This window comes from Lutjanus erythropterus, chromosome 1 (assembly GCF_056507025.1).
Source record: "Lutjanus erythropterus isolate fLutEry1 chromosome 1, fLutEry1.hap2, whole genome shotgun sequence".
NCBI lineage: Eukaryota > Metazoa > Chordata > Actinopteri > Lutjaniformes > Lutjanidae > Lutjanus > Lutjanus erythropterus.
The window spans coordinates 11063237-11075236 of NC_139317.1; the positions used below are offsets into that span (position 1 = coordinate 11063237).

A 12000-nucleotide genomic window follows, 5' to 3' on the forward strand; every position below is an offset into this window, starting at 1 on the left:
GCATGAACAAAGTGGATGAAATTTGAAAGACCAGATCACGTAAAGACATAATCTGATGGAGGGGAACAACCAGTAACATAATTTTGAAGAGGAGACTGAATTTTGTGTCAGTACAAGAATAGCCATCGCTATTGATATGGAAGACATCAAATTTTCATCACGGCTTTTACCTTTAACGAAACCAGTCTTCACCTTTAATATCAGGCCGTGTTAGACCTGTTTAAAACTCAGCAGAGGTGAGTAGGGGGCACTGACAGGGGTCAGATAATCCATACTGTGTCCTTGCATCCAAATAAACCCCAAAGGGTTTTCTGCTTGTTATGCCACAGGTACAGGAGAGTAGGTAAAATATAATCCAAGAGGTCCAGGTCCAATAATAAATCCATGAGTCTGAGGGTGGTTTATACTCCTTTGAGGCAGGATTTTACAACTTTGAAAAGTTTTCATGGCAGCAATAATTCTCTCCTCCCACTCAGCGCGTTTGAGGTAAACAACAGAATTAGTACGATGGTAAAATCAAGACGCTATAGGGAAAGGAATGTGCACATGCATGCGTTTGATTAGTCCAAACACTGTGTTGCTGGGTGATGTTGGATTACATTGATAAGCCAGGATCAAGTTTTTTGTTGCATTTTTTTAAACTGAGCCCTCGGCGTCATCCCCCCTCCTGCTGTGCCGATGCAATGGTCTCATTGAAATTAATGAGAAGGCTGTGGTTTGTAATGCAGCGCTATTGTTGGGTTAAATGCGGTCTTCAGTGTGAGAAGGTTAACTTGAGGACAGGCCTGCCTCTGTTGTCCTCCTCTCCCCCTCATCAAACTAGTTTTTCCTCTGCTGTCTTATAAAACCTGAGGGATAAATTAAAACAAAGTTAAGCACTTTCTGTTTTGTCTCTAGCGCTTTGAGAAGCCAACAAAACCACAACATTTTTTTAAAAGATGGTATCATTATTTACATGGTTGGATGGTAACAGATTACATGCTGAATATGTTCTACTCCGGTATATTTAAGTAGGTTACTCCTCTCTGGTTGCCAGGTTTGTTCATGGTGACTTAGCTAATACTTGCTTTAGTGTTTTTAATGGCGATTTATGGATAATTCATTCCTTTTTAAGTACAGTGAAAATTGAATTTACATTAGGTGTTCTTCTCGTGCTACAACAGCAAAGTTCTCCATTTGGCTGAAACAATACTAACAAAAACCTACACGCAATCATCCTGAATAAAAACACACATTGCACCTTTAGTATGTTATTGGCAGGGTAATTTGATTTGACCAACTGTAAGTGCTGAATATGCAAAAATGCATTTTATCTGCACTGAAAATGTTCTGAGGTGTTAAAAGTGTGGCTTTGTCTTTTTTTTTTGTAAATATAACGTGCATTTTTTTAAATGTTTGATTTTAAAGTAATCCCTAAGTATTCCGATTAGATTATATTTTTTGTAATACGATGGATTACATTACTGATTACAACATGGCCATGTTATCTGTATTCAGTAATGGATTACATTTAGAAGTAATCTGACATAACCCCGGTTATTTAACAGCATACATGCTTTTTTCTCTGTGAGGAATCAGATTTTAATTGAAATAAGAGAAGCACAAAATGAAACTGGGGGATAATTTTATTTATGCAAACGATCAAACACAAAGCAGAACGTAGAAATGACTTTTAAGCAAAAGTCTTTGTGTAAAATGCTAATGGCAGTGATTAAAAACACAAACAGGGCTGAAACTCATAATAAGTCAGCACTGACGGCCCCTAATTGGGACAAACCAGCAGAGAATGTGTGCCATTTTTTTTAAGCTAACATAATATTCCATGTTCCTGCGATCAGGCTGTTTTTCCTCCTCAGCTTCTCCTCTCATGTCAGTCTGCAGCTGACGGGACCAGCCCCTTCTTGGCACCCTGGTGGTAGTGACTCTCCAGCTTCCCTGTGAGAGAAAGGGGGTGAAAGGGAAGGGTGGGAGGGGAGAAAAAGAGGAAGGGATGAATCAAAACACCATCAAAGGGACAGAGTGACCTTTCTGAGAGCTCAAGGCCTGCTGATTAGAGGCGGCTTTGGATAGACAGTGGAGAGAGAGAGCGACAGGGAGATGATGAGGTAAAAGGCCAATGAGACCTTTTATTCCACAGCAAAGAGCGATTAGACCGCAGCCTTTGTTGGCAGCAAAATAAGGTGCCTTTTAATTCAGTAATATAGACGTACATCCAGTATAATCCAGTGGTCATAAAGACCAGAGGATGACAATATGCTGTTTAGAAAATAATATTGAGCATACGTACATTACAAAAAGACTTAAGGCAGAAATATACTTGCTTTTAACTACGCGTTCGCATACGCATCCCTACGCATCCCTACGCTTCATGGCTGCCTCGGCTGCCTTCATGGTTGTGCGCATCCTAAGAAATTAATGCTACGCATACGTGAATGCAAACAGCAAGTATATCTCCGGCATTAAAGTCATATAAAGCTGTCACCACAGTCACAAATGTTAAAATTACCAATAAATAGATGCTCCCTCAGATGAATGAGTCTCAGTTTATGCTATTAGTAATTTGCAGTACCTGCAGTTTGGCCCCATAAATGAAAACACAGGTATGCTCATGCTTCAAGATGTTTGTGATGACCTTCTGACTTTTTTCATGTAACTGACAGCAGCGAGGGCTGCGAGTGAAGAATTTAACCCTGGATTTAAGGGTAGTGTCGGCAGAATGCAGAATATCACTATAGTGTAGACAGTACAGTGAACTGTAAAATGTGTTTTTGTTTGTTTTGAAAGGAGACAAAAGCTTCTGTGTTAGAATAAAAAAATGAATTTGAATTGTAAGATTTTATGCGAGACGTTCAATGGGAGTTTTTGTGGGACATTCTGCTATCTAACCAAATTCCTGTACTGCTGTTCTGTATGTTTTAGATTCAGTAAGAGTGCAGACTGGACTAGCAATATCAAAGTTCTGTCGTCTTGTAAAATGCAAACATTGAGTCCTCCTGAAGTTTTAAACAAGGCTCAAATTAATAAAAGAAGTCTGGAGGTCGTCCAAATCAGACTGTAATCCTGAGTAGATTTGAGGAAGAGGCGATGGCACACAAGATGGTATCATCAGCATAAAAACAGACACTGCAATGTCCAGTTGGAAAATAAATATTATTCATGTACGCAGAGACTAGTAGGGGGTCTAATATTGATCCTTGTGGAACACCTTTATCAACTAACTTGATTTGAAACTATCTGCAACACTAGTGCCAACTCAAACTCAGCTCAAAACCAAAGGAAAGCTGGGCATTTCAAAGTGCTATCAATAGTAACTGATAAACATTACACCATACAATCGGTTCTCAGTGCACTCCACACTGAGTATCTGAGGAATTTTGACATCTATGCATGTTTCTTAGTCTGCCAAGAATGTAACAGTCGATGATTCTTTCGTTAATACGATGGGATTCTGTAGCTGAGCCAAATACCTGGCATCTGCAGCCACCTGCACAAACTTGCTGATTAACTGCCTCCCATTTCCAAGCTATAAAACAGTAGCTTCCATTGTTCCGACAATCTCTGTGGTTATAATTTGTGGCTCACTAATTCATGTGAATGTCAGATGAGAATGTTTACAGAGATGAAAACAGCTGAGGATCTCAAAGAGGGATTTTATCAAGTTGCTATTTATATGAATGCTTGTAGCTATGGTGTGTAAACAAAACCCCTGCAGCCACTGACCGGAGCTGACCTCCTAATCTGCTGCAACGGACACTCTTCCCTCTCGTTACAGCATTCCCGATTTAAAACACATTTCAGATTCCTCCGTTAGAGCTCATTCTCACAAACTACGGTCCGCTGCTTTGTCCTTCGCTGTGCAGAACAACCTCTGCTGGGTTTTGATAACCCGCGTTGACCCCGTCCTTAACTGCTGGGCAAATAATAACCTTGTGTCTCTCTGCCCAACACAAGACTCCTGCTTGTCAAACCACCACATTAGCTGGCTGTTTCCCCCTTGGCTGAGGCAGGGAAAAAATGATACAAGTGTGACAGGCAGGGGTGGTGGTTGTCACTTGTGCTTTCTTTTCATGTTGTCACGTTATGGCTGAACTCTGTGGGTAGTAGCAGCATAAACAAGGTGTTTAGGAGAAGTGCTGTTTGCTCACCATTTCCAAGCCTGTCTGAATGCCTGTCAGTGTCTGTCTGTTCTGCCAGGAGCAAGTGCTGCTTAGGCGTGGAAATACCTCTGGAATTTTTGGGTGACTGCTGCCAGAAGTTTATCCAAGATTATTTTAATGATAAATCCTCCATAGCCAGAAATGCATCACTCATGCTTCCTTTTGGGTGTTGTACGAGTGAGAGCTGGAGTCAATATTGTGGAAAATTGGCTCTGGCAGTTTTCCTTGTCATAACACAGTGACATTTCTATGAAATGTTGTGTTTCAGCATATATGGAAACAAACTGATTATGTAAGTCAAAACAAGCACTCAAGTTAACAGCATTTAGCAGTTGTACTGTGTTAGGCTGTATTCAGACCAAATCAGGCGTTCCAGTGAAAACGTCATTCCTCCCATTCATGTGATACAACCAGAGAGTTTTCAGGACAGCAGGGCTGCCGCAGAAAAAAGTTTAAACAGAGTCAGCTTTTGGAGGAACGCAGCCTGATGTCACCCTGCGGTGGCCAATCATGTAAGCCGGAGATCATGCGGGTCAAACCGCAGTTTATGGATCAAACAGTGACGCTCTGCTGGTTGTGTCCTCTCTTGGTTTATCTGATGTACCCAGCTTCTACATCTTTTGTCTGGCTTGCAGTCTATGATGCAGAATGGCGATACCAGGAGGCTTCCTTTGGTTTGTATTTGTTTGTTTGAGAGAGCAGCAGTGGTTTAGCAAAGACGTGGAGTGGTGGTGGCAAGAAAGCCACCGAATCGAAGAAATATAACGCTATTTTCTAATTGTTTCATGGTGGTTACACTCTAAGCACAAATAAACATGGCCACACTGCCAGACAACCCTGTGCTGATCTCCACAATGCCTGATTTGGTCTAAATACAGCCTTAGTTACTCATTTGGCTGATGTCAACACAGTTAGCCCCACATGTTTTGTAGCATTATGAAAATTTCTGCAACTTCAAGAACACCTAAGGACATGAAATGAAAATGCAATGTGTACAAAGTTTTAAATTTTCCTAAAAAAACATTTTCCAAGGTGTATGAAGCCTGCTGGTTTCAAACAAACTAAAGACTTTCCTTTTCACTCGAGCACTGTCTTAAACTCTTGTACAGCGTGCTATATATATATATAGTGCTATACAAACACATTTTGAACTGAATTTTATTGATTTCTTGCATAATCTTATAATTATGGATCTTCCAGCTAGCCTGTGGTTTGCTACATCAAAATGAACAGGAGCAAAGACATTTTAAGCCACAAAACTACCTTTAAAAAAGTTTTAACTCAACCATTCACAGCCAACGGCAAAATCTTGGTTTGGCTCCACAACCTCACTCAAGCCACCGGCTGGCTGGAGAAGTTGATATACAATACATTGATATCAGTACTGCTGAGTAAGTCATACCATGTTATGTTGAAAAATCTGCAATAAAGATTTAAGATTTTCTTATATCTTACAGTTTATAATTTGGTGTCATTGGGCAAAAGTTTCACAATAATCCTTAAGAATAATGTAATTCAAGTGGTCTGAGAAAAAACTAGACCTCTGCTCCTCCTCTTGGTTCATTCTTCAGAAAATCTAAGTAAGTATTTCACAACCTGGGAATGAGACTCAAAAATCAACCGTCTTTCACCAGAATTGGTTTCAGCACTTTAAAAAGAAATTACCTTGAGTGCTCTACTTAGGAAAAATGCACAAATTCATTTTTTTGGTCACCTGGGAGCAGAGCATCAAGGTGCAAACGCAGCCCTGACATATTATCACCTTATAAAGTTGTTAAACTGTTGCCTATTTACACTTCCAGCAGCCACAAGGCAACATTACCATTTATTCAAAGTCGACGCCACCTGGCAAATGTAAGTTCAATATTCACTCTGTTTTTGTCTCAGACTCCTGAGGGGAATATTTGGCTCTTTAGCTGATAAATGCTCCACTGTGTTCACCAGCTAGTCGCCAAATTGTGTCTGTCTGCTATTAAGTGCTCGGCAGGTGGCTTACAGTCGGTTTTTAGAGCCTTCTCACTGAGAATTGCTGACTGCTGGGGCTGAAACTGCGCTATGAGAGCGATGGGAGGGAACCAAAACAGCGGAGGCCGGAAAACTGAGACAACAAGGCAAAAAAACCCACAAAAAAACAAACAAACTCGACAGCAATGTTTCTTTCCAGAAATCATGATCCACTTGCTCAAAATAATCCTAATTGTGAGCAGTTTCATGTAGGAACTACTTTCTTTCTGCAGTAGACTCAACCGGAACAACTGGAATTACTTTCTTTATCATAGAAAGAAAGCAGTTCCAAGAAGGAAGTCCACAAGAAGGTGTGTGGATTATTTTGAGTAATTGATTCATGATTTTTGGAAAGAGAAACTGGTTTAACTTGCCATTAAGTTCTATTCTACTGGAGAGAAGGCAGACGCCTTTACAGCCGATATTTCCAAAACTCTGCAACTCAACAATCTAGATGGATAAACAGCACTACAGGTCAGGGGGAAAATATGTATTTTTGATTTTGGGATAAACAAAACAGACTTTTTACTTTAGTCTTACTGCATTTGAGGGGAATTATTGATTATTTTTATTTTACATCATCAACATTAAGACCTATTTCAACCTGGATGGATGGGACAATAAGTAAAAGACAAAAAAAAAGATGTAACAAGATGTAACAAGACAAAAACAATGTGAGGACGCATCAAGACAAAAACAATGTAGACAGAGACAACGTACCAGGAATACATATGTACTTCTGCTTGAGTACAAAATGTGTGTACTTTTGCAAATTCTGATTTTGATCCATATCTTAACCACTGCAGTCTGACAGATCGTAGATGCTGTGAGTCTGCTTGAGCGTTTTAGCCTTAAGTCATCGCCGTTCCGTCACCATAGCAACTTAAGACTATTTACACTGCTTCGAGGGCTGAATGTTGGAAACCACTTAGTAGTTTTCCTTATGCAGGGAAACAGTTTGAGAAGTGCCCTTTAGGCAATTTCCTACACTTATTAAAATACATCCTTAAGTGAAACACGGAGCAATAATTAAGTTTTTCTCTAGTGGACACAAACGACCAAGGACAACAGCAACAAGAGCAGCCCAGAGTACAGTAAGTGGGCCTTGTTGTCACAACTGTCAGGCGGAGCGCTCTCTGGTTGTATGAACAAGTGAGATTCATTATATTCGCCAGGAAAGTCAATCCAGCAATGTTACATATTCCACGGGTGAAGGCGACTTTTGTTAATGGCTCTGGAGCTGCTGAGCTGTCGCATTTCAGAGTAGGTGCTGCGGAGCTGAGAGAGCTGGAGGGAACACAAGTAAAAGTGGGGGGCGGGGGGGGGGGGGTGAGTGAAGGAGTGGGTGGAAAAAACAGAGAGACAGCAAAAAATGAGACAGAAGGGATGAGGAGAGAGGGAGGGAGGGGCGCTGGGAGAAAGGATACAGATAGGACAGCGGGAGAGGTAGAGAGAGGGAGAAATAGAAAGGCTGGCCCATCGATTGGCTGAGATAATTTCCCATTGATTGCTGCACTGTTTGGAGATTGCTGGAGAAAGGTTTATTGCCCACATGCTGCAGCTGGGGAGGAGGCCATAAAATAAGCACAGGTTGTCTGCAGAGGGCCAGCTCTCCATCATCAAGACCGTATAACACACACACAGATGCTCACACATACACTAGACTTGGATACTCTCCTTACATATTCACAAATATGACTGCATGCATAATATTCCCATTACACATAATGGGAGAGTACAGCTCATCGCTGATGGGAAGCGCAATCGCATAATCCCTTGAAAATCCAAGGGCAGCAGTGCAAAGAGTATTTATTAGACTGAAATAGAGGTCCATTGACATCCTCCCTCACATCAATAACATGCAGGCCCATCCACTTCCTTGCAATAATAATCACAAGAATAATTGGCTGGTTGCTGTTTCTCCTTCTGTGAGAGTAACCGCCCACGCACTGAAGAATAAAAAGGAAGAATTTTGTATTCTATCTTTTTATTACACACTGGTCCCCATGCACTTAGGTAATAATCCTAGAACAGCTATGCATATACACTTTAACCACATGTTGGTGCACCTTCTGATGACACACTTTGACACGAGGAAATCATTTCATGCCTACGACTGATGACACAGAAAAGAAAAAAAAAAAAGATAAAAGTGGAGCACCAACACCAGCGCTGTGAATGTTACACCTTCAACAGTATCTGTTACAGTGATTCCCAGTGGGCTCCCACAATAACCAATTCAGAGTCTATCACAAGTATACTGCCTGGAGAGTAAAAAGAGGCTCAGAGTGAGAAAGCTTCAACAATCTGAGACTTAATGGCAGAACTTAACAGTTTGAATTCAAACATGTCGCCAAGGAATAGATGGGAGGGCATACACTGCATGAGTGATTTCACACAGCTGTAAGCTCATATTAACTGATTAATCTTCAGTTCACACACTTATTTGGGGGGTCTGGTAGATAAAGCTGGCGTTGCTCTAAACAAATCTCATGGATCAACCAAAATCAACAAAGTGTTTGAGAGATATTTTTAAAAAACTGGTCACAACTGTATAGTTTCATTTTAAACAGGTTAAGAGTCTACAGCCATGCTAGTACTCTCACATAGCCACACCTCTCTCTTCACAGCGCTCAGCCCTAGAGAAAGAAAAAAATGCCCTGCCTTGTTTGCATTTCTTTGAACCAATCACAGTCATCTTGAGTGGAGCTGAGCCCAGGATGCAGCGGCTGCGCTGCTGCAAAATAGAGCTGTACAGAGGCAGAACTTGTTCTGATGGAACATTTGGGCGTCGAGCTCTGACAGAATGACTACATCACTGCATAAGAAAAAGTAATAGCTGTTAGCTTGTTTATGTTCATACCATTAGCTTCCCAGGCACCAATTTGGCATTCTCGGCATGTTGGTTGCAGCTCGGAGATTGTTCTTGTTTCCTGGGGACTTTGAAAATGTAGACGCTGTGATCGCACTTGAAACAAGCAACCAATGCAACGGGTCAGGCTACCATGCTAGCTGTATACCGCTTTGTGCTACTTAATAAAAATAGCATCCCAATAAGCAAAACAATGACAATGCTTATATGCTAATGTTTGGGCTTGTTTATATTTATGTTTACCGGGTTCATCATCTTATACTGCTTATAGACCAAATTTAGCGCATGAGTGTTTTTTTTTTTTTTAAATGTGGGTAAACCTGCTAAAAATAAACAATTACAATTTCAGTAGAAGAGTTTGCCTTTCTGTGTTTTTTTTTTTATTATGTGTCACATTTATGGTTATGGTGGTTACTTTTTATATCTTTTTCTTCAGTCTCTCCTTCAAACAAAATGACTCATTTGCTGCTTGAATGGAGACCAGTGGAATTTGTGGCCGAGATGACAAGGAGTCGCAGAAATTACTGATGGCGGCGACAAGCTTTCATGGCCTCAGCCAAAAGAGGGCCCGTCCACCCACGTGTCATGTTTCCATCACAACCAGCCGGAGCTGGAGCCAATAAAAACCTGTGACTACTGCAGAGTCATTTGACCCGGGAATGAATATTGAATGTACCCTTTCCCACTGAAGACAAAAGCCAGATGTTAGTGGGTGTTAATGGCCTTTTTGTCCTGTGTAAAAGGGGTTTTAGTTTAGCTTGTTAGTATGCCAACAATTGCCAAAAAGAACTGAACACGAGGTACAGCTGAGGCATGAAAAGCACAAGTGAAGCATTCATCAAAGTCATTAGGGTTCATCCTCTGAGCGCCATGAATGTCTGTACAAAGGTTCATGGCAATCTATCCAATAGTAGTGGAGATATTTCAGTCCAACCAGCCGACAGTGGCATCCCTAGAGCCACACTGCTAGCACAGCTAAAAAAGGTCAAGTAATTTCTCACAGCAGCTGGGTACCGATGGTTTTAGAGCTCTAAAACCTTCAGTACAAGAGAAAAAAGAGACATAAGCCTGTCTTTATCTGCTGACATGCGGGATGCCGTCCTCAAACAGCTACACTCTTCTTATCACTGTTAAGGAATCCTGTGTTAAACTGAATTAAATTACCTTTTCTTTATTGTTTTTATATAAGCTTAAATTTGGACCACCAAAAATGTGCTTTGGCCACCAAATGTAGGGCCTTGGTGGCCTGTGGGGCCAGTGCATAAGTAATATAGTGTCTGTCTATGAAATTAATATAATCGTGTGAATTGACTGATGGCTTGAACTGACGACTGCTAATCCCCTTGGAAAATCTTTAGTCAGGGGCAGACCTAGAAATATGTGCCTCACTGATGTGTTTTTAATAGTTTTTTGATATAGAGCTGTATAGCACATCTGTATCAGGCTGTTCTTGTTAGTAGGATCCATTTTTTTGTTCATTTTGGTCTTTTCATGGGATTTCTTTGCAATAACAAAAACATCGGCAGCCTTATCCTTCACCACATAAAAAGAACTCGGTGTACCTATGTTAACAAAGCTCGCAGCAGTCAATACAGCTAAAACGCTTCTGAGAAATCACATGTGGCAGCTGTATTTCCACATATTTCAGTAAGCAGCACTGGTCCAATGGTTTTGGAGATGGAGTGAAAGGGCTCGGAGTTCATGATAAATCGAATAGGATTTTTTAAAAAGGCTTCATTCTGACTTCAGCTCAGCAACGCTGCCCTTCTATCTTCTTTTCCTTATCTGGCCTCAGCTTAGTACACCTCCAGCTGAAGTCATTCTGCACGTGAAACCAAGCCGACAGCCTCGAGCACTGCGGGAAAGTGGATGTGTACAAAACCATCAGTAGCCAGGGGAGAACAGCAAGAGAGGAGGGGAAAAACTGCCTGGATTCCCATCTTGCTGTTAGTCACACCTAATTTACATTCCCTTCCTGTGCTGCCGAGCTGGTGAATTTACAAGTGGATAGAGAAGGTGCTGTTTGAGACTTGTGTTGGCATGCTGTTTGCAAGGGGTTAGGGAGAAGCATGAACCATGCTTCCCACTGCAGAGAAAACAGTCTCTCCCCATCTCTTGGTCCAAAACCTCCCTGCCTGAAGCTGTTTTCACAGACACTGAGGGGCTGTAATGGCTGAGTGATTTCTCCAACCAACGGCGCGCTGTTGAACCGGTTTAGTCACGCACATGACAGTTCATCACAACTCGCTGGAGAACCGGTGTCTGACAAGTCGAGGACAGCAGAAGTAGCGCTGGTTGGTGGGCGGATGTGGAGCAGGGAGGACATGGTGATAACTGGTTTATATCAGTGCTCCCGAAATACCATGCACTAGAACATAGATTGTATCTGCTATCACTTCATTATTCAAGACTCTTTTCTTTGTCTTGCTTTGCTTTTTTGTTTTTATATAATGCGTTTTAAAAGTAAGCATAATTGTACGGTTTAAGTATGTGGTCTTGAATTCATAAGATCTTTGATAATTAAACCTAATTTTCTTCTTTTTTAATTTTCCTCTTTCCTTCAGGAAAAAAAGTCCTGGCTACAATCTGTGACATGTATTTTAATCTGTGATACTCATTAAGTGCTGTATAATCTACCCACATCTCTCCATGAGGATCAACTGATTTAACAGGCTTTGTTCCACTTAACATTAAGATTGACCATTCAGTTCACTGGTAACACTTTAATCACAATATTTAGCATTACAGAAAGGATTGTATAAGCATTATAAGGCAGTTGTAAGCAGATATAACTGTTTATTAATGTGTCAACAACTAAAACTTCTTCTGTGGAAACCAATAAGTGGAAGCTGGTGTACAATAAGACAATGAATGATGATATAGTTAAACACACTAATAATGATATAAATATGTTTTGAAAGGGCACATGGTCTTTATTGATCCTTCCTAAGTCTGGCCCCTTTTCTC

At 41.0% G+C, this 12000-nt stretch overlaps 1 protein-coding gene across 1 annotated transcript in view; it reads right to left on the minus strand.

Moving 5' to 3' along the window:
- Positions 1-1607: 1607 nt before the first annotated feature.
- Positions 1608-12000, minus strand: part of trip4 (thyroid hormone receptor interactor 4) — a 123649-nt gene continuing 113256 nt past the window's right edge. The window contains exon 13 of the mRNA XM_084741542.1: positions 1608-1935. Coding sequence (XP_084597668.1) covers positions 1871-1935 — 65 coding nt within the window. The 3' untranslated portion in view covers positions 1608-1870. The remainder of the gene's footprint in view (positions 1936-12000) is intronic.